We start from the raw sequence: 23781 nt of genomic DNA on the forward strand, positions 1-23781 counted from the left end.
GTGCACCTTAGAGCAAGATAAACCAGGCTAAGAATAATGTTGACAATATTTTATTGCTTTATGGCTTAAGTTCACACTTTCGTCGATCGATGCGTATCTGTTAATAGATAACTTGCATTTTGTTGGTTTAATGAGCCATTGCATCCCTCTGTGTAAAACAGCATCTGCTGTTGGTTAGGCGCAGCAAAGCTGAAGCTGGCAACGTGAAAACCAATGGGGATGGTTGGGAATCAGATCAAGCAGTATCTGCAGAGAGTGACTTTTCACAAGAACTGATGACAGGACAAAAGCCAAAACATTGTTTATTTTACACTTTAGAGATCCAGCACGGAAAGTGGCCCTTCGGCCCCTCGAGTCCACGCCGACCAGCGATCACCCCACACAGTAGCGCTATCGTGCACTATGGACAATTTAACATTTTTAACAAAGCCAATCAACCTATAAACCTGTTAGTCTTTGGAGTGTGGGAGGAAACTGGAACAGCCAGAGAAAACCCACTCGGTCACAGAGAGAACGTACAAACTCCGTACAGACAGCACCCGTAGCCAGGATTGAACCCAGTCGCTGGCGCTGTAAAGCAGCGACTCTACCGTTGCCCCACCGGGCCATTTTATTTCTCTCCCCACAGATCCTACCTGCCCTGATCAGCTGACTCGGCATTCCCTGCTTAAACTCCTGCTTTTCTCCGCTACATTCATTCAGACGCTGCAGATCCCAATGGTTCAATGTGCTCTATATATCACATGAGTAAAGGTAGACACAAAATGCTGGAGTAACTCAGCGGGACAAGCAGCATCACTAGAGAGAAGGAATGGGTGACGTTTCTGGTCAAGAACCTTCTTCAGACTGATGTCACATAAGCAACTGCACAGTGACATTCATTTTGCGTATTTACACATATGGCTGCCGCTAAAGTCAACTCCGCCGTGCGCTCGGTCTACTGGAGCGGTTCCTGATCCAGGCGAGCCCCAGGCTCCTACAGGGCCTCCCTCCAGCACCTTCGACCAGATCGAACTACGAACCGACGTCCCGCTCCTCTCCTCTCCCCGCCCGGCCATCTTTGTGTCCCAGGGGCACCTCCTGCAACCGACCTTGAAGGCGCTGGAGTCATTACATCGGCTCACCGTCCTACCGGCCCATGCTCCTTGCGCCCGACATCTCTACCGGCTACCTCCCGGTACCACCCTCCACCGAGCCTTCGGGTCTACCAGGCGGGCACCGTAACCTAGACACCACCCACTACCCCAGCCCAAACATCTAAATACTTCTGAATTACTGAATGTTTCAAACATTCAGAAGTATAAGAATTAAATAAGTTATGAATTTAACAATAGACAATAGGTGCAGGAGTAGGCCATTCGGCCCTTCGAGCCAGCACCGCCATTCAGTGTGATTAAGGTGGGCAAATGGGATTAGTGTGGATAGGCAAAATGGTTGGCATGGATGTGATGGGCCAAAGGGACTGTTTGTGTGCTGTACGACTGTAAACAGTAGACGTTCACATCCTTGTGACTGCTCTTCCAGTCAACAATATCTTATTCTTCAGTAACACGTCTTGAACCAGCTCCCGTTCTTCCCCTAATTTGCAAGAATCCAACACGCTCACTCTTGAATATACTCGAATATAGTGAGTGATTGAGGTCGGGCGGAAAACGACAGAGATTCAGAAAAATAAATGTCTTCTCGCCTCTATGCTGAATGGACAAACTATTTTGAGACATAAGGAACTGCAGATGCTGGTTTACAAAAAAAAAAAAGACACAAAATGCTGGAGTAACTCAGTGGGTCAGGCACCATCTCTGGAGAACATGAATAGCAGTTTGGGTTCGAACGTTTTGAGTCAGAACTCAGACTGAGAACGGAGTCTGAAGAAGGGTCTCAACCCAAAACCTCATCTGTCCGTGTTCTCCAGAAATGATGCCTGTTCTGCTGAGTTAATCCAGCACTTGTTTCTAGTTTTATATTGAGACTTAGGCATCTCAGCCAGTGGAATCGTCATCCCTGCAAATACCCAAGCAACTTTGTACATTCCTGTGAAATCATCTCTCAGACTCTTAAAGTTAAGAGAGCGGACTTGATGTGCTTAACCTGACCCTCCTGCAATAAACCTGCCAACCCTTTGCTTGTGAACCTTTGCTGCCTTCTCTCTGTGATAAGTAAATCCTTCCGTAGGTAACGGCAGCACACCTGCACTCACCAGGGCCCCATGTAGTTGGAGCAAGCTGTCTTTAACCTTGGACTTAAATCCCCTCGCAGTAAATACTAACACATGGCTTGCCTTCTTCCTACGCTGTGCGTACATATTAACTTCCAGTTCATGGGCATAAACACTAACATTCTTGCGAAGAGCTGACACTCTGTAGCAAAATTCAACACGTTGATTCAAGTTACATATTTGTTTCATTATAAAGCGTTTTAGTGCATGCCACCAGGTTATTTATATCATCTATAATCAATAAACCAGCATCTGCAGTTCCTTGCTACACACACACCAGTTTCACTGCACGGAGTCTTTTACCTAGGCTCGGGGAATCAAAAACCAAAACAACTTGCGGAGAGAAGGGAAAGATTTAGTAGGAATTAGTAGATTTAGAAGATTTGGGATGGCTCAGCAGCGGTAGAGTTGCTGGCTCACAGCGCCAGCCCCGGGTTCAATCCTGACTACGGATGCGGTCTGTACGGAGTTTGTGCGTTCTCTTTAGCGCAGTCTTTATTAATCTGCAATGCCCCCAGATTAGAAATAGTTCTTTGGAAATAGAAAGATTCTAGCCCCTAATTCCCCATTTACTGGTGCCCTCCCCTAAATCCCCATTTACCAGTGCCCTCCCCTAAATCCCCATTTACCAGTGCCCTCCCCTAAATCCCCATTTACTAGTGCCCTCCCCTAAATCCCCATTTACTAGTGCCCTTCCCTAAATCCCCATTTACTAGTGCCCTCCCCCCCAAATTCCCCATTAACATGCCCTCCCTCTCGATCACTCACTATTTTCTCTCTTTCTTCCTCTCTCTTTCGCTGAAATACCGTCACTCTCACACTCCCTCTCTCTCTCACTGACACTGCATCTCTCTCTCTCTCTCTCTCTGTCTCCCCCCCCCCCACCTTCTCTCTCTCACTTGCACACTTCATCTCCAACTTTGCACATTCCTGTGAATTCACCTCTCATTCTCATAAAGCTAAAAGCACAGAATGTCTTCTCATGCAATAAAGCTGCCAACCCAAGAATCAACCTGGTGAACCTTTGCTGTAAATCCTTCCATAGGTAAGGGCAGCACACCTGTATGGGATATTCCAGGTGCAGTCTCACCAGGGCCCCATATAGTTGGAGCAAAGGTCTATAACCTTGGACTCAAATCCTCTTGTATTAAAGACTAACACATGGTTTGCCTTCCTAATTGTGTGTGTGTGTGTGTGTGTGTGTGTATATGTGCGTGTATGTGTGTGTTTGTGTGTGTGTGTGTTTGTGTGTGTGTGTGTGTGTGTGTGTGTGTGTGTGTGTGTGTGTGCGCGTGTGTGTGCGCGTGCGTGCGTGCGTGCGTGCGTGCGTGCGTGTGTGTGCGTGCGTGTGTGTGCGTGTGTGTGTGTGTGCGCTGTGTGTGCGCGAGTGTGTGTGCGCGTATGTGTGTGCGTGCGTGCGTGTGTGTGTGTGCGCATGTTAGTTAACTCTATAGTTCATGTCCATGAACTCTTGCATCTTTGTGAATACCAACACTTCCCAATCTCTCATCAGCTACTTAATTGGTTTTACAGGCAAGAATGAATTCAAGATTTTTACCACCAAGGGCTATTCAAATCATTATTCTTCAAGTATGTTAAACAATTAAAGTACCACACTTTAAAAAAAATCAAAATAAACTAAGATCCAAATTTAAAAATCCCAAAACGCATAGTGCCTTGTGGCTGTTCTCTGTTGAACTGCGAGTTCTCTGTGGAACTCGTAGAGAAGATTTACGAGCTTGGTGCACAGAGACTTTTACCCAGAGCAGGGGAACCAAGAACCAAAGTACATTGGTTTAAGGTGAGAGGAAACACTTTAGCTCCCCTTCCCATTCCCACACTGACCTTTCTGTCCTGGGCCTCCTCCACTGTCAGAGTGAGGCCACATGCAAACTGGCGGAACAGCGACTCATAGTTCGCTTGGGCAGCTTACAACCCAGCGGTATGATATTTTGATTCAACTAACTTCAAGTAACCCTTGCATCCCCTCGCTCTCCATCTCTCCCCCAACCCTAGTCGTCGTACTAGTTTCATTGTCCTGTTGAGTTTCATTGTCTGAATAACTCGATATCACCTAGCCCACTGTCAACAATGGACCTTTGTGGGCTCCACATGTTTTTGACTATCGTTACCTTTTTGCATTTCTTTCATTCATTTGTTCTATATCTCTCTAAATCACCGCCTATATATCTCGTTTCCTTTTCCCCTTGACTCTCAGTCTGAAGAAGGGTCTCGATTTACTTTTCTGCAGAGATGCTGCCTGACATGCTGTTACTCCAGCTTTTAGTGTCTATCTTCGGCGAAACATTTAGTTGGTCTTGAGGATCTGAGCTATAGAGAGAGGTTGGGAAGGCTTGAACTTTATCCCTTGGAGTGCAGGACGCTGAGGCATGATGTACAAAAATCATGTAGGAGATTGATAGGGTAAATGCACAGTATCTTTTACATGTGTGTTTACATGTTGGGCACTTTGATAACAACTGTCCACTGTAAATTGACCAATTAATGCAGTCTTTTACCAAGAGCAGGGAATCGACAACAAGAGGGCATATGTTAAATGTGAGGGGGACAAGATTTAATGGGAATCTGAGAGGCAATTTCTTCAGTCAGAGGGTGGTGGGTATGTAGAATGAGCGAAAAGTGAAAGTAGTTTAGGAAGGTATAGCATTTAAATGACACTTTGACAAGTACGTGGATAGGAAAGGTTTAGAAGGATACAGTGCCCTCCATATGTTTCGGGCCAAAGAACCATCATTTATTTATGTGCCTCTGCACTCCACAATTTTAAATTTGTAATAGAAAAAATCACATGCGGTTAAAGTGCACATTGTTATTTTTTATTAAAGGCCATTTTATACATTTTGGTTTTGCCATGTAGAAATTACAGCTGCGTTTATACAAAGTCCCCCCATTACAGGGCACCATAATGTTTGGGACACATGGCTTCACAGGCGTTTGTAATTGCTCAGGTGTGTTTAATTGCCTCCTTAATGCAGGTATAAGAGAGCCCTCAGCACCTAGTCTTTCCTCCAGTTTTTTTCATCACCTTTGCTAACTGTTATTGCTGTTATGCTGTTATCAACACGAGGACCAAAGTTGTGCCAATGAAAGTCAAGGAAGACATTATGAGACTGAGAAACAAGAATAAAACTGTTAGAGACATCAGCCAAACCTTAGGCTTACCAAAATCAACTGTTTGGAACATCATTAAGAAGAAAGAGAGCACTGGTGAGCTGACTAATCGCAAAGGGACTGGCAGGCCAAGGAAGACCTCCACAGCTGATGACAGAAGAATTCTCTCTATAATAAAGAAAAATCCCCGAACACCTGTCCGACAGATCAGAAACACTCTTCAGGGGTCAATGACCACTGTCCGCAGAAGACTTCATGAACAGAAATAGAGGCTACACTGCAGGATGCAAACTACTGATTGTTAGCTGCAAAAATAGGATGACCCGACCCGTTTACAGTTTGCCAAGAAGTACTGAAAAGAGCAACCACAGTTCTGGAAAAAGGTTGTGGGCAGATGGGACAAAGATTAACTCAGAGTGATGGCAAGACCAAAGTATGGAGGAGATAAGGAACTGCCCAAGATCCAAAGCATACCACGTCATCTGTGAAACACAGTGGTGGGGGTGTTATGGCCTGGACATGTATGGCTGCTGTAGGTAATGGCTCACTTATCTTCATTGATGATTCAACTGCTGATGGTAGTAGTATAATGAATTCTGAAGTGTACAGACACATCCTATCTGCTCAAGTTCAATGAACCGCCTCAAAACTCATTGACCGGCGGTTCATTCTACAGCAAAACAATGATCCCAAACATGCTGCTAAAGCAACAAAGGAATTTTTCAAAGCTAAAAAATGGTCAATTCGTGAGTGGCCAAGTCAATCACCCGATCTGAACCCAATTGAGCATGTCTTTTATATGCTGAAGAGAAAACTGAAGGGGACTTGCCCCGAAAACAAGCTAAAGATGGCTGCAATACAGGCCTGGCAGAGCATCACCAGAGAAGACACCCAGCAACTGGTGATGTCCATGAATCGCAGACTTCAAGCAGTCGTTGCATGCAAAGGATATGCAACAAAATACTAAACACGACTACTTTCATTTATATGACATTGCTGTGTCCCAAACATTATGGTGCCCTGAAATGGGGGGACTGTGTATAAACACTGCTGTAATTTCTACATGGTGAAACCAAAATGTATAAAAATGGCCTTTATTAAAATGCACTTTAACCATATGTGATTTTTTTTCTATTACAAATCTCAAATTGTGGAGTACAGAGGCAAATAAATAAACGATGGATCTTTGTCCCAAACATTAAGGAGGACAGTGTGTGCCAATAGCAGGCAAATAGAAACATAGAAAATAGGTGCAGGAGTAGGCCATTCGGCCCTTCGAGCCTGCACCGCCATTCAATATGATCATGGCTAATCATCCAACTCTGTATCCTGTACCTGCCTTCTCTCCATACCCCCTGATCCCTTTAGCCACAAGGGCCACATTTAACTCCCTCTTAAATATAGCCAATGAACTGGCCTCAACTTCATCTGTGGCAGAGAGTTCCAGAGATTCACCACTCTCTGTGTGAAAAATGCTTTTCTCATCTCGGTCCTAAAGGATTTCCCCTTTATCCTTAAACTGTGACCCCTTGTCCTAGACTTCCCCAACATCGGGAACAATTTCCTGCATCTATCCTGTCCACCCCCTTAAGAATTTTGTAAGTTTCTATAAGATACCCCCTCAATCTTCGAGTCTACAAGCCGAGTCTATCCAGTCTTTCTTCATATGAAAGTCCTGACATCCCAGGAATCAGTCTGGTGAACCTTCTCTGTACTCCCTCTATGGCAAGAATGTCTTTCCTCAGATTTGGAGACCAAAACTGTACACAATACTCCAGGTGGTGGTCTCACCAATACCCTGTACAATTGCCGTAGACAACTGTACAAATGTGACTATCTTAGATGGGGCATCTGGATCGGCATGGGTGAGTTGGGCCAAAGGTCCTGATTCTGTGCTCAAGGATAGGCACAAGGATATATGCATGGGCTTGGCATCATGTTGGGCCTGTTCCAGTGCTGCACTGCCCCATGTTCTATTTTCCAAAGAAGAATTGGTCACTGAACTCCTTAAACCTACTCTGTCATTCATCGTTCACTGCTGTTCTGCTGCCTGATCCCAAGATCTCCCGATCCCCTTAGTGTCCGCGAGCCTGGCCCTTATTGTTATTGAGAAGAAGTCACCCATTCCTTCTCTCCAGAGATGCTGCCTGTCCCGCTGAGTTACTCCAGCCTTTTGTGTCTACCTTCAGTGTAAACCAACGTCTGCAGTTCCTCCTACACCATATCTTCAGAGATGATTTAATTTAAGTCAAATGCTAAACTACATACACAGGTGTCTTGGATTCTTCCTTTAGCTTCCGCACCAGGGTCAGATTGTACATGAATCCATGTGAGGTGCAGTTTGTGAGCTGTGTGTGCAGGTGGCTACCAGTCTTGCCTGCATTGCCACAGTGAGTAAACACTAGAAATTATCCATGGGTGGAATGCTGAACGTACAAACAAGTGTCCTTCAGTGTAAGGAGGAACTGCAGATGCTGGTTTAAACCGAAGATAGACACAAAAATCTGGAGCAACTCAGCGGGTCAGGCAGCATCTTTGGAAAAAAGCAATCGGTGACGTTTCCGGTCGAAACCCATCTTCAGTGGAAACGTCACCGATTCCTTCTCTCCTGACCGGCTGAGTTACTCCAGCTTTTTTGCGTCTATCTTTCGATACAATCAGTATCAGTGCACGCCCTCTCCCTCACAATTTCGTCTAATCACTTGAAAGCACCACGATGAATAGTATAAGCTTGGCGGAGATAAACATCTGCCTGAAACTGAACTGTTGCAGTGCCAGTTTCTAAACATGTCGGTGTCTCTTTTGTGAGCTGGGTCTCTGCGCAGTTGGAATGCCATTAGCGTTCAGTGAGAAGCACACTCTCGCTGATGTGCATATGTACATCAAAGAAGTGGCTGAATAAATAAAATGCGAGCTCGAGACTAATTTTTCTCTTGGAGGCGAGCCAGCATCCTGTGCAGCTTCGGTTAAATGAGGTACTGATCAGAATTCTTCAACAGCCTGTGCGTTTTATCTGACTGCGCGGGTTCTTTATACAGTGCCATGGATTCAATGCTATAAATACAATTCCCATTCAGTGGCTGTGTTAGTATATAAAATCCATGTGTTGAACATACTCAAGTGGAAAGGCACAAAGCACTTTTATATTGTGGCTTATCAAGTTATTTAAACACTCTTAATGAGAAATTATTCTTGGACTGGAATAACTTGTTGCTGCTTTTGCCTGGACTGTGATTTTCAGCGCAGATGGATATTGTAGCCAGCTGTTGGAACAGTGATCAGTTAACTAGTTTGGCCGTGAGACCAATAAAGTGGGGAATAGTTGCAGGGCGGCACGGTGGCGCAGCAGTAGAGTTGGGTCCCTGGTTTGATCCTGGCCTCGAGCGCTGTCTGTACGGAGTTTGCACGTTCTCTCTGTGACCATGTGGATTTTCTCCGGGTGCTCTAGTTTCCTAAAACGTACAGTTTTGCAGGTTAATTGGCTTCTATAAAAATTGTGACTTGTCCTCAGTGTGTAGGATAGTGCCAGTGTACGTGGTGATCACTGGTCAGCGTTGACCCAGTGGACCCAAGGGCCTGTTTCTATGCTGTATCTCTAAAGACGAGTTACCTCTGAGACGAGAAAACACTTTTTCTCACAGAGGGTGGTGAGTCTGTGGAATTCTCTGCCTCAGAGCGCGGTGGAGGCCGGTTCTCTGGATGCTTTCAAGAGAGAGCTAGATAGGGCTCTTAAAAATAGCGGAGTCATGGGATATGGGGAGAAGGCAGGAACGGGGTACAGATTGGGGATGATCAGCCATGATCACATTGAATGGCGGTGCTGGATCGAAGGGCCGAATGGCCTACTCCTGCACCTATTGTCTGTTGTCTAAACTAAACCAAAGTTTTGCGAAGATACTCAAGAGTAACTCAACGGGTCAGGCAGCTGGGAGATGCTGCCTGACACGCTGAGTTTCAGTTTAGTTTAGATATACAGCGCAGACCAGCAATTCCTGCACACTATCACTATCCTACACACTCTAGGGACAATGTACAATTTGACCAAAGCCAATTGACCTACAAACCTGTGCGTCTTTGGAGTGTGGGAGGCATCCGGGGCACCCGGAGAAAACTCCACAGGGAGAACGTGCGAAGTGACAGCACCCGTAGTCAGGATCGAACCCGGGACTCTGGCGCTGTCAGGCAGCAAGCCCACCGCTGCACCACCATGCCGAGACACTCAGCACGTTGTGCATCTTCAGTATAAACCAGCATCTGCAGTTGCTTTCTATGCTGACGTTATGCGAGTGTGTGTTGTAGGTGGTGGGAGAACATGTGGACCACCACACGTGGAGAGAAAAGCCGGCGGCATCTCTCCCTGGGATTATCTTGGACATCGTCCAGCACCTGATTTGCAAGTCTGCTCTCGGGGGTGGAGGGGGGGGGGGGGGGGTTAGGGGGGGGAAGGGAAATTTTGCACCCTCTGACCAAAGAATGATGGCTTGTGAGAGACCTAGACAGGAGAGGCACCGAATGTGCAGTAAAATCAGAAGGAAAAATAAATGCAAATTCTTAGAATTTCAAAAATGCTGAAGTTAAGCTCTTGGGAGTAAACGGCATTTTGCTGTTCAAGGTTTCTTTCTAAAACTGCCTCCACCTCCAGTTTGAAATTCTAAAGGAACACGCAGCAAGCTCCAGCTGCTGCTAATTCTCCTGCCAAGTGCTGTTTGATAAAAGTTTACCACAACCCCAGAATCGGCAAGGGGTACAAAATCCTAGCTCGTACAATCTGGAGAAATCACTTTCATATGGATCTTGCAGGGCTGCGCTAGTCACCTTCCCCGGGTTCACACGCTAAGTGTTACTTTCTAAATGTAGCCGGTCGGTCGGTCGGTCGGTCGGTTGGGCCGTTTCTAAGTGCACGGTAGCATTGGTGCTCCAATAAAGATGTCAGGTTTTAGTGCTCAGTGTGAACATAATCAGTCCCTCTTCTTCCGGGAGTCTCCATCCCCACTCTGGCAAATCAACTTGCCATCTGCTGCCGAACTCTCTGTGGATTGTGTATCAGTAAAGTGGAAAATAACACAAGTTTAACTGACTGGAATCAATCTGCATGAAAAATGGGCGGCTCCATGGTGCAATGATAGAGGCGCTGCCTCCCAGCACCAGAGACCTCGGTTCAATCCTGACCCCGGGTGCCTCACTAATAGAATTTGGGGGCATGTTTGGTTTACAGATGTAGCGCGCAAACAGGCCCTTCAGCCCATCGAGTCCATGCCGACCGGCAATCACCTCACACACCAGCGCCAGCCTACGCGCTACAGACAATTTACAATTTTTACCAAAGCCAATTAATCTACAAACCCGCACATATTTGGAGTGTGGGAGGAAACCGGAGCACCCGGAGGTAACCCAAGTGGTCAGGGGAGAATGTTTAAACTCCGTACAGACAGCACCCATAGTTAAGATTGAACCCAGGTCTCTGGCGCTGTGAGGCAGCAAGCAGCACTATCCTACACACACTAGAGACAATTTACAATTTGCTGCCCTACATCACCAGGGACCCGAGTTCGATTCTGACTATGGGTGCTGTCGGTACGGAGTTTGCACGTTCTCCCCGTGACCTGCGTGGGTTTTCTCCAGGTGCTCCGGTTTCTTCCCACACTCCAAAGACGTACAGGTTTGTGGGTTAATTAGCTTCAGTAAAAATTGTACACTGTCCCTGGTGTGCGCAGGATAGTGCTAGTGTAGGGTGAGCGCTGGTCGGCTCAGACGCGGTAGGCCGAAGGGCCTGTTTCCGTGCTGCATCTCTAAAACTAATCTAAACAGACCTGCGTACGTACGTACTTGTGTGAAGCTTTTATGTTGAGCTAACCATAAGGTTTAAATTATCTTTACATTTTTTCATAAAATAAACCCTGTTCAATATGTGAAACATAATGCTAACATTTTGAAAGCAGTGCTATCATTACACAGTCAGGTGAAATATTCCACAGGGGATCGAGATATAATATCCCAAAGGGATATGATATCAGTGGGACAGATTACCAAAAAGGAAGCAATGTGAATTGGAGTTGTGTATTCCCCCTTTTGATACTGATCATCCCCATAAAGACTTCAATCTAACTGTTTGTTTTCTCTCTCGCTCCATCCCCTCCCCCTTTCCCAGTTCTCCGACCAGTCTTACTGTCTCCGACTCCATTTTGTTGTTACCTTTTCCCAACTAACCGTAAACAATTCTACATTTTCCTTGATCTCCATTCCCTTTGTCCTGTTTTCACACCTTACACTTCCTTATCTGTGCACCTCCCTCTCCCCTGACATCAGTCTGAGGAAGGGTCTCGACCCGAAACATCACGCATTCCTTCTCTCCAGAGATGCTGCCTGTCCTGCTGAGGTACTCCAGCATTTTGTGTCAGCCCTAACAAAGAAATCAGCTGCTAGAGAGTGGCATGTTTCCCATTTATCATGGGTTGCAGCCGCATGTTATTTTCCCTTCCCTCTGTTTTTTAACCCTTGCTGGATACTTCAGATTTTATTGCTAATAGGAACAACTTTTAAGAGTCTGGGATGAAATGGATTCCAGATTCCTAAAAAGAGCAAGAGAGGAAATAGCAGAGGCACTCGCTGTCATTTGCTAATCTTCTTCAGCTACAGGCATGGTGCAGAGTTCTGGAAGATTGCTTTAATAAGGTTCCAGCCTTAGAGATGTAACTACAAGCCGAACAGCTGAGCATTAGGATCGGGTAAACTGCTGGGAAGAATTCTGAGAGTTAACATAAACAAGAATTTAAGGAGCTAAATCAAGAATAGTAAGCATGGATTTCATTGAATCATTAAGGGTAGAGTTGCTGCCTCACAGCGCCAGGGACCCGGGTTCCATCCTGACTACGGGTGCTGTCTGTACGGAGTTTGTACGTTCTTCCTGTGACAGCGTGGGTTTTCCCCGGGTGCTCCGGTTTCCTCCCACACTCCAAAGACGTACAGGTTTGTACGTTAATTGGTTTTGGTAAAAAAATCGTAAATTGTCCCTAGCGTGTAGGATAGTGTTAGTGTACAGGGACCGTTGGTGGGCCGAATAGCCTGTTCCCGCGCTGTAACTCTTAAAAACTAAAAAACATTAAAAAAAAGACACAGCATTGAATCAGATTATTGAGAACTAGTTCACACTAGTTCTTGGGTAGACAAAAGTGCTGGAGAAACTCAGCGGGTGCGGCAGCATCTATGGAGCGAAGGAAATAGGCAACGTTTCGTCCCGAAACGTTGCCTATTTCCTTTGCTCCATAGATGCTGCCGCACCCACTGAGTTTCTCCAGCACTTTTGTCTACCTTCGATTTTGCAGCATCTGCAGTTCCTTCTTAACCACACTAGTTCCATGTTATCCCAGTTTCTCAGCCACACCCTACACTTTAGGGGGCAACTTTACAGAGGCCCAATTAGCCTACAAACCCGTCTAACCTGTCCCCTACCCACATCTTTGGGATGTGAGAGGATAACAGGCACACAGAGAAAATCCACGGGGCCACGGGAAGAACGTGCAAACGCCACACAGACAGCAACCCGAGGTCAGGATCTAATCCAGGTGTCTGGCAACTCTACTGTGTGCCACTTTGACAATCCAAAGATCTCTTTGACTTGTTTAAGTTAATTTGTTTTAGAGGTGGTAATAAGGTGGGGAAAGTTTTAAGGAGATGTACAGGGCAAGTTTTTTACACAGGTTGGTCGATGGCTGGAACACACCACCAGGGTTAGTGGTGGGGGGCAGAAACAACATTGGTGTTTAAGAGGCTTACAAGAGACAAATGGCATGTTGGCCTTCATAACAAGAGGATTTGAGTTTAGGAGCAAGGAGGTCCTACTCCAGTTGTACAGGGCCTTGGTGAGACCGCACCTGGAGTATTGTGTTCAGTTTTGGTCTCTTAATATGAGGAAGGATATTCTTGCTATTGAGGGAGTGCAGCGTAGGTTCACCAGGTTAATTCCCGGGATGGTGGGACTAACGTATGATGAAAGAATGGATTGACAGGGCTTGTATTCACTGAAATTCAGAAGGTTGACAGGCGACCTTATAGAAACATATAAAATTCTTACGGGATTGGACAGGCTAGATGCAGGAAATATTTTCACAATGTTGGGGGCGTCCAGAACCAGAGGTCACAGTTTAAAAATAAGGGATAGGCCATTTAGGACTGAGGTGAGGAAAAACTTTTTTTCACCCAGAGAGTTGTGAATCTGTGAATTCTCTGCCACAGAAGGCAGTGGAGGCCAATCACTGGATGTATTCAAAAGAGAGTTAGATATATATCTCTTAGGGGTAATGGAATCAAGGCTTATGGGGAATGGGATACTGATTTTAGATGATCAGCCATGATCATATTGAATGATAGTGCTGGCTCGAAACGGGCGGATGGCCTACCATTGCACCTATGTTCTATGTTTCTACAGATAGATCTTTAGATATGCAAGGAATGGAGGTATATGGATCATGTGCAGGCAGGTTAGATTAGGTTATCTCGCTATCTTGTTCAGCACAGACATTGTGGGCCAAATGGCCTGTTCTGTGCTGTATTTTTCTAAGTGGCTAAAACATTCAATATAATAAACACATTTTAGCAAGATCAATTGACAAAGTCCTTTATGATAAATTGATTGACGTAAAAGTCCATGCGATCCAGGGGAAAGAGGCAGATTGGATTAAAAGTAGACAAATAGACAAAAATGCTGGAGAGGCTCATCGGGTGAAGCAGCATCTATGGAGCGAAGGGAAAAGGCAACGTTTCGGGCCGAAACCCTTCTTCAGACTCTATTGCACTTTGAAAGCCAGCACAAGTATAGGCGTTCACTGAAGGGTAAGATTTTGTTTTAAATGAGGAGATGGAAGAGAGAATATGGTTCAGATAGTTTGCCTGTTAGGCAAAGCTGTTTATTGCCACCATTTATCAGAGCTGTGGGGCAGTTCTAATAGGCTATAAACTCCTGGGGTCAATTAGTGAGCCTTTTACAGCTCAAGTTATGGGAACAGGAGTGGAATTTACCGAATAGCGAAAGGCCTGTTGTGGAGAGGGTGTTTCCACTAAGTGGGATAGTCTAGGACCAGAGGCCACAGCCTCAGAATAAAAGGCCATACCCTTCGGAAGGAGATGAGGAGGAATTTCTTTTGTCAGAGGGTGGTGAATCTGTGGAATTCATTGCCACAGAAGGCAGTGGAGGCCGTCAGTGGATATTTTTAAGGCAGAGATGAATAGATTTTTGATTTGTACAGGTGTCAGGGGTTATGGGGAGAAGGCAGGAAAATGGGGTTAGGAAGGAGAGGTAGATCAGCCATGATTGATGGCGGAGTAGACTTGATGGGCCGAATGGCTGAATTCCACTCCTATCACTATGCAGTATCTATGGAGCGAAGGAAATAGGCAACGTTTCGGGCCGAAACCCTTCTAAAGTCTGAAGAAGGATTTTGGCCCGAAACGTTGCCTATTTCCTTCGCTCCATAGATGCTGCTGCACCCGCTGATTTTCTCCAGCATTTTTGTCTTCCTTTAGAGTGCTGATTTACTCCAACACTTTGTGTCAAACAGTTTTAAGGTTCTCCATTGACCCTTTGGATAGAGTGTTTGAATTTTGTTGTTAAGTGTCAAGAAAACAAAGTCAGCAATATTCTTCTGGATTTGTTCGCGAATAAAATTTAGGATTGCACGGCACAATTGAATCAACCATTCTGTTCATTCATTCATAATTGAATGACATAACATGTTGAAGCGGCTGTATTCATCTTTATGAGTTCATAAGTGATAGCAGTGGAATTCAGCCATTCGGCCCATCAAGTCTACTCCGCCATCATTCATGGCTGATCTACCTCTCCTTCCTAATCCCATTCTCCTGCCTTCTCCCCATAACCCCTGACACCTGTACAAATCAAAAATCTATTCATCTCTGCCTTAAAAATATCCACTGACGGCCTCCACTGCCTTCTGTGGCAATGAATTCCACAGATTCACCACCCTCTGACAAAAGAAATTCCTCCTCATCTCCTTCCGAAGGGTACGGCCTATTATTCTGAGGCTGTGACCTCTGGTCCTAGACTATCCCACTTAGTGGAAACACCCTCTCCACCACGGGCCTTTCACTCTTCGGTCATTTCCACTCCTGTTTTCATGACTTGAGCTGTAAAAGGCTCACTAATTGACCCCAGGAGTTTATAGCCTATTAGAACTGCCCCACAGCTCTGATAAACGGTGGCAATAAATAGCTTTGCCTAACAGGCAAACTATCTCAACCATATTCTCTTCTATCTCCTCATTTAAAAAAAAATCTTACCCTTCAGTGAACGCCTATACGTGTGCTGGCTTTCAAAGCGCAATAAATGCATTTCTTGTTGGTTTTCGTGATCTGCATTGACGCCTTCAAACGAAGCGTTTCACTTTGAAGAGATCAAGGGATTCCTTTAGTGTGAAGCTGGGAAATAAGTGCTATTGTTGGCCATCCTACACTGGCTGGTGCTGCACTCCATTAAATCCCTAATTTCACCCAGACTTCTGTGAGAAGTAACCAAACGCACACTGATTGACTCTTTGCCTTGTTAATGCTGGTCGCATGCGAGGAAGTCTTTCCCTGTACCTGCTGCTCTAAGTGTCACCATCTGCCTTACTATTGCCCTGGATGACGGAACCATTAAGTCAAGAGTTTTATTGTCATGTGTCCCAGATAGGACAATGAAATTCTCGCTTGCTGTAGCTCAACAGAATAGGTAAACTTAATACAGAACAGGAGAATTCTGTGGAACTCTCTGCCTCAGAGGGCGGTGGAGGCAGGTTCTCTGGATGCTTTCCAGAGAGAGCTGGATAGGGCTCTTAAAGATAGCGGAGTCAGGGGATATGGGGAAAAGGCAGGAACAGGGTACTGATTGGGGATGATCAGCCATGATCACATTGAATGGCGGTGCTAGCTCGAAGGGCCGAATGGCCTACTCCAGCACCTATTCTCCATTGTCTATTACCTATTGAGATAAGAGTTCAGTATGTCTATATACCATAGACCATATACCATAGAAGGGTCTAGACCCGAAACTTCACCCATTTCTTCTCTCCAGAGATGCTGCCTGTCCCACTGAGTTACTCCAGCATTTTGTGTCTATGGTGGATCCATTAAATCCCTTAACACATTGTGTAATATTGCTCCCAACTTAGTCATAGAGTCATGCAGCACGGAAACAGGCCCTTTGCCCCAACTCGCCCTTGCCGACCAAGATGCCCCATCAACGCTTGTCCCACCTACCCACCCACGTTAGGCCCATATCAAAACCTTTCCTATCCACGTCCCTGTCCAGATGTCTTTTAATTGTTGTTATAGTCCCTGCCTCAACTACCACCTCCGGCAGCTCGTTCCATACACCCACCACCCTCTGATTGAAAACGTTGTCCCTCACATACTTTTTAAATCTTTTCCCACTCACCTTAAACCTATGCCCTCTGGTTCTTGATTCCCTTCCTCTGGGTAATAGATTCTGTGCATTCACCCTATCTGTTTCCGTTACGATTTAATACACCTCTATAAGATCACCCCTCAGCCTCCGGCACTCCAGGAATAAAGTCCCAGACTGCCCAACCCTCTCCTCTACCTCAGGCCCTCGAGTCCTGGCAACATCTTCGTAAATATTCTTTTCCTCCTTGCATCATCATGATATATTGGTAGGTTACACAGAAAAGCTGGAGAAACTCAGCGGGTGCAGCAGCATCTATGGAGCGAAGGAAATAGGCAACGTTTCGGGCCGAAACCCTTCTTCAGACTGATCAGGGGTGGGGGTGGGTGGGGACAAGAAAGGGAAAAGGAGGAGTAGCCGGAAGGCTGGAGGGTGGGAGGAGACAGCAGGGGAGCTGAGGAAGGGGAGGAGACAGCAAGGACTAACAGAATTGGGAGAAGTCGATGTTCATGCCCCCGGGATGCAGACTCCCCAAACGGAATATGAGGTGCTGTTCCTCCAATTTCCGGTGCTGCTCGCTGTGGCCATGGAGGAGACCCAGGACAGAGAGGTCGGAGATGGAGTGGGAGGGGGAGTTGAAGTGCTGAGCCACCGGGAGGTCAGCTTGGTTATTGCGGACCGAGCGGAGGTGTTCGGCGAAACGATCGCCCAACCTCCGCTTGGTCTCACCGATATAGATCTGCTGACATCTAGAGCAGCGGATGCAATAGATGAGGTTGGAAGAGATGCAGGTAAACCTCTGTCGCACCTGGAACGATTGCTTGGGTCCCTGAAAGGAGTTGAGGGGGGAGGTAAAGGGACAAGTGTTGCATCTGCTGCGGCCGCAAGGGAAAGTGCCCGGGGAGGGGGTGGACCGAGAGGGAAGGGAAGAATTGACAAGGGAGTTATGGAGGGAGCGGTCTTTGCGGAAGGCAGATATGGGGGGAGATGGGAAGATGTGGCCAGTAGTGGGGTCACGTTGGAGGTGGCGAAACTGACGGAGGATTATTTTTTGTATGTGATGGCTGGTGGGGTGAAAGGTGAGGACTAGGGGGACTCGGCCCTTGTTGCGAGTGCGGGGATGGGGAGAGAGAGCAGTGTTGCGGGGTATGGAAGAGACCCTGGTGTGAGCCTCATTTATGGTGGAGGAGGGGAACCCCCGTTCCCTGAATAGTGAGGACATTTCAGATGTCCTGGTGTGGAACGCCTCATCCGTGGAGCAGATACGGCGTAGACGGAGGAATTGGGAGTAGGGGATGGAGTCCTTACAGGAAGCAGGGTGGGAAGAAGTGTAGTCCAGATTTAACCTTCGATTCTCCAGCATCTGCAGTTCCCTCTTTAACACATGATATATTGGTATATGGATATTGTTCTGTCATCACCCACACGGATCAAGACATTGTTCCTCAGGGTCTTCTCGGTCTGAAGAAGGGTTTTGGCCCGAAACGTTGCCTATCTCCTTCGCTCCATAGATGCTGCTGCACCCGCTGAGTTTCTCCAGCATTTTTGTGTATTTTCTCGGATGAGTCTCCGACATTAAAAATGGCAAGGATTGCATTTGTTCCTTCTTTATGTTGCAATATACCACGTTAAGGCAGTACAAACATCAGATTCAAAGATGTTGGGCTTCACAACACAATGTAGAGCCATAGAAACATCCATCCCTGAGGAAGAGATAAAATTGATGAGGCCAAACATTGTTTATTACTTTTAGATTAGGCATACAGTACGAAACAGGCCCTTCGGCCCACAGAGTCCACGCCGACCACCGATCACCCATTCACACTACTTTCATGTTATCCCACTTTCTCATCCACTCTCTACACACTAGGCACAACTTTGCAGAGGGCCAATAAACCTACAAATCCGCACGTCTTTGGGTTGTGGGTTGAAACCTGAGCATCTGGAGGAAACCCACGTGGTCACAGGAAGAACGCGCAAAAGTTTAGGATTGAACTTGGGTCGATGCCACTGTGACGTTATTGCCATTAGAGAATAAATTGGCTGATATTAATGATATGATTTTGAAATTGTATAAAAAATGTTTTGATATATAACATAGTCTTTATTCATCTCCCATCTTTTGGTAATTTAACAGGTTAAAATGCCCGACCAAATTCTACCGATTCACATTTGAATTATTTTCTTCTTTCTTTATTTTTCAGGTGGTAATGGCCCCACATGACGCATCAGTGATATTTGTGGATAATTACATCAAACTTCTAGCAGACTGCAGCACAGACACATTCCAGAAGGTTCTGGATATGAAGGTGAGGTCTACTGTCGTAACCTTGGTTTTCATTACAGAACATGTACCTCCTGTGCCGCAGCGGGTAGAGCTGCTGCCTCACAGCGCCAGAGACCCGGGTTCGATCCTGACCTCGGGTGCTGTCTGCATGGAGTTTGCATGTTCTCCCTGTGACCGCGTGGGTTTCCTCTGGGTGCTCCGATTTCCTCCCACATCTAAAAGATGTGCATTTTATGTAGCTCCCCATCATGTACCATGAAGTGAAGACTTCTCTTGTAGCCAGGCTACAACCCAATTCAGGTACCAGTTAGTTTACTTCAGTTTAGTTTCGAGATACAGCATGGAAACAGGCCCTTCGGCCCACCGAGTCCACACTGACCATCGATCTCCCATCCACACTAGTTCTATGTTGTCCCACTTTCCCATCCATACCCTACGCATTAGGGGCATTTTGCAGAGGGCCGATTAACCTACAAACCCGCACGTCTTTGGAATGTGGTAGGAAACCAGAGCACCCGGAGGAAACCCAGCCAGTCACGGGGAGAACGTGCAAACTCCGCACAGACAGCACCCAAGGTCAGGATCAAACCCGGGTCTCTGGCTCTGTGGGTTTGAGGTGGCGGTGTGGGTTTATACAATAGGCAATAGTGCAGGAGTAGGCCATTCGGCTCTTTGAGCCAGCACCACCATTCAATGTGATCATGGCTGATCATCCACAATCAGTACCCCGTTCCTGCCTTCTCCCCATATCCCCTGACTCCGCTATCTTTAAGAGCCCTATCTAGCTCTCTCTTGAAAGTATCCAGAGAACCGGCCTCCACTGCCCTCTGAGGCAGAGAATTCCACACTCACAACTCTCTGTGAGAAAAATTGTTTCCTCGTTTCCGTTCTAAATGGCTTACCTCTAATTCTTAAACTGTGGCCCTCTGGAACTGGACTCCTCCAACATTGGGAACATGTTTCCTGCCTCCAGCATGTCCAAACCCTTAATAATCTTATATGTTTCAATAAGATCCCCTCTCATCCTTCCAAACTCCAGAGTGTACAAGCCCAGCCGCTTCATTCTCTCAGCATATGACAGTCCCACCATCCCTGGAATTACCTTGTATACCTATGCTGCATTCCCTCAAGAATTATCTTCCTCAAATCAGGGGACCAAAACGGCACACGATACTCCAGGTGTGGTCTCACGAGGGCCCTATACAACTGCAGAAAGGCCTCTTTGCTCCTATGCTCTTATTATAAAGGCCCACATGCCATTCGCTTTCTTCACTGCCTGCTGTACCTGCATGCTTACTTTCATTGACTGATGAACAAGGACCCCCCAGATCCCGTTGTACTTCCCCTTTTCCCAACTTGACGCCATTTAGATAATAATCTGCCTTCCTGTTTTTGCTACCAAAGTGGATAACCTCACATTTATCCACATTAAACTGCATCTGCCATGCATCTGCCCACTCCCCCAACCTGTCCAAGTCACCCTGCATCCTCATAGCATCGTCCTCACAGTTCACACTGCCACCCAGCTTTGTGTCATCTGCAAATTTGCTAAAGTTACTTTGAATCCCTTCATCTAAATTTGAGATGGGTGTGGGTTTAACGGTGGGTGTGGGTTTGAGGTGGGTGTGGGTTTGAGGTGGGTGTGGGTTTGAGGTGGGTGTGGGTTTGGGGGGCCGCAGTCACAGGTGGGTGGGGACCTGTGCTTTTGGGTGTGGGTGGGTGTGGGTTTTGAGGTGGGTGTGAGTTTGGGGTGGGTGGGTTTGAGGTGGGTTTGGGGTGGGTGTGGGTTTGGGGCGGTGTGGGTTTTGAGGTGGGTGTGGGTTTGGGGTGGGTGTGGGTCTTGAGGTGGGTGTGGGTTTGAGGTGGGTTTGGGGTGGGTGTGGGTTTGGGGTGGGTGTGGGTTTTGAGGTGGGTGTGGGTTTTGGGGTGGGTGTGGGTTTGGGGTGGGTGTGGGTTTGGGGGTGGGTGTGGGTTTGTGGTGGTTTGTGGGGTTTGGGGTGGGTGTGGGTTTGGGGGTGGGTGTGGGTTTGAGGTGGGTGTGGGGTTTGAGGTGGGTTTGGGGGGGGGTGGGTTTGAGGTGGGTGTGGGTTTGGGGTGGGTGTGGGTTTGAGGTGGGTTTGGGGTGGGTGTGGGTTTGGGGTGGGTGTGGGTTTGAGGTGGGTGTGGGTTTAAGTGGAGCGTCGCTGTAAATGGCGGGCCGCAGTCACACTGATGGCGACCTGTGCTTTCTGCATTGCAGGGTCTGAAACGCAGCGAGCAGAGCAGCATGCTGGACCTCTTCCGTCAGAGGCTACCGACCCCTCCATCCGGCGCTGAGAACACCCTGACTGCCGCGCTCTCCGCTCCATCCCCAGAACAGGAATCGTCCCGCATCCGCAAGCTGGAGAAACTCATTAAAAAGAGACTGTGAGCGCAGCAAAAGACAAGAGCGGCTCAGCCCAGACTCACCCCGGCAGTGGTCTGCACTCCTCCCCTCCTCCCGTCGTCCCCCCCTACTCACCCCTCTCCTCCTCACCCCCCTCCTCACCCCCCCCTCCTCACTAACCCCCCCCCCTCCCTCCCCCCCCCCCTCTCCTCCCCCCTCCTCCCCTCTCCCCCCCCCTCCCCTCCTCCCCCCCCCCCCCCCCTCCTCCCCCCTCCCCTCACTCACCCCCCCTCACCCCCCCTCCTCCTCACCCCCCCCCCTCTCCTAACCCCCCCCCTCTCCTCACCCCCCCTCCTCACCCCCCCCTCTCCCCCCCTCCTCACCTCCCTCACTCCTCCCTCCTCCCCCCCCTCCTCACCCCCCCCCCCTCCCCCCCTCTCCTCACCCCCTCTCCCCTCCCCCCCCCTCCTCACCCCCTCTCCTCACCCCCCCTCTCTTCACCCCCCCTCCCCCCCCCCCTCACCCCCCCCCCCTCACCCCCCCCGTCTCCTCACCCCCCCCCTCTCCTCACCCCCCTCTCCTCACCCCCCTCTCCTCCACCCCCCCTCCCCCCCCCCCCCCCCCCTCCCTCACCCCCCCCCCCCTCTCCTCACCCCCCTACCTCCCACCCACCTTCCTGAAGACATGAATTGACCCTTGATACTGTGGTGAACGTTGCCAGTGCTGAGCACCTCCAGCAATGACTAATTTATGTTCTGCTGGTCTGCTTCGGAGGCTGAGCAGCCACAAGCTCTTCTAAGCTCTGACCTTACAAAGAAGGCTCAAGATTTCACCGTAAATAAAGCCGCAGTTAGCGCAGTTTCACATAAGGTCTTATTCTGTTCCACCGGCGTGGTGCACCAAAATAAAAATGGTTGTGTGTTCCTGAGAAGTCAGACACGCTGCCACCCTTGTACAGGAGTTCCAGGCAGGAGGTATTCCAAACATCAATATAGAGGAATGCCTCTTCACAGTGGAGTAATCACCCAGCAGTTACCTGACACAGTAACTACAGTGCTCACCACTCTTTACATAGACGCGTTCTGTTGGAATGGAAAAGATGCTGTTGTGGTGATAGCAGTCACTGGATGGAAATTGTGAAGAAACACTTTCATGTCAGACTTCAGACTTTATAGATACAGTGTGGAAACAGGCCCTTCAGCCCACCCACTCCACGCCGACCATCGATCACCCCGTGCACTAGCATTAGCACCACCCAGCACGCTGGGGGCAATTTACAATCTTTACAGACGATAATTAGCCTGCAAGCCTGCACTCCTTTGGAGAGTGGGAGGAAACCGGATCATCCGGAGAAACTCCGCACAGACGGCACCTGAGGTCAGGATCGAACCCGGGTGGGTCTCCGGCGCTGTGAGGCAGCAACACTACCGCTGCGCCACCGTGCCTAAAACTAAACTAAACTACAGCAGAGTTTAGCTTCTCACCTTGCATTCAAAATGAAAGGCAGTGCTGTAGGGACACTGCCACTGTGCCACCCAAAATCACTGAGTTAATCACCAATTTGTTCATCTGTACAGTCAATGACACAATTGACTTTCCTTCAGTGAAAATGGTTTTGCGTTTAACATGTTTGAACTTTGGAGTTGATTTGATTTGAGCTGCTCCAGAATCCTTGAGGACCTTGTTAAGACTTTGAGTGCATGAACTGCCGCAGGTGAGAGCGCAGTCTGTCGCGATGTTTCCCCTCACTGAGGCCATATCTTCATTCACGCGGTGTGCAAAATCTGCAAAGTAAGGAGATAACTTTGAACTCCTCTGATCACATTTGGAGAGTTAAAGAATTCTTAATACCCGTTAAATGCCCCAAAGTAAAGTCAGGCAGACGCTGGAAACTTATTGAACTGTGGGCGGCTGAGTCGCAGCGGTAGAGTTGCTGCCTCACGGCGCTAGAGACCCGGGTTCCATCCTGACTACGGGTGCTGTCTGTACGGTGTTTTAGACAGACAATAGACAATAGGTGCAGGAGTAGGCCATTCGAACATTCGAGCCAGCTCTGCCATTCAATGTGATCATGGCTGATCATCCCAAATCAGTACTCCATTCCTGCCTTCTCCCCATATCCCCTGACTCCATTATTTTTAAGAGCCCTGTCTAACTCTCTCTTGAAAGCATCCAGAGAACCTGCCTCCACCGCCCTCTGAGGCAGAGAATTCCACACTCACCACCCTCTGTGAGAAAAAGTGTTTCCACGTCTCTGTTCTAAATGGCTTACTCCTTATTCTTAAACTGTGGCCCCTGGTTCTGGACTCCCCCAACATCGGGAACATGTTTCCTGCCTCTAGCGTGTCCAAGCCCTTAACAATCTTATATATTTCAATTGAGATTCT

General features: G+C 47.7%; 1 protein-coding gene across 1 annotated transcript in view; it reads left to right on the top strand.

Moving 5' to 3' along the window:
- Positions 1–21484, top strand: part of vps53 (VPS53 subunit of GARP complex) — a 338695-nt gene extending 317211 nt beyond the window's left edge. The window contains exons 21-22 of the mRNA XM_055657535.1: positions 18947–19051; positions 21269–21484. Of these exons, the coding sequence (XP_055513510.1) occupies positions 18947–19051; positions 21269–21439 (276 nt within the window). The 3' untranslated portion in view covers positions 21440–21484. The remainder of the gene's footprint in view (positions 1–18946; positions 19052–21268) is intronic.
- Positions 21485–23781: the final 2297 nt, after the last annotated feature.

The sequence above is a fragment of the Leucoraja erinacea genome, chromosome 28, assembly GCF_028641065.1.
Source record: "Leucoraja erinacea ecotype New England chromosome 28, Leri_hhj_1, whole genome shotgun sequence".
In the NCBI taxonomy this organism is placed as follows: Eukaryota; Metazoa; Chordata; class Chondrichthyes; order Rajiformes; family Rajidae; genus Leucoraja; species Leucoraja erinaceus.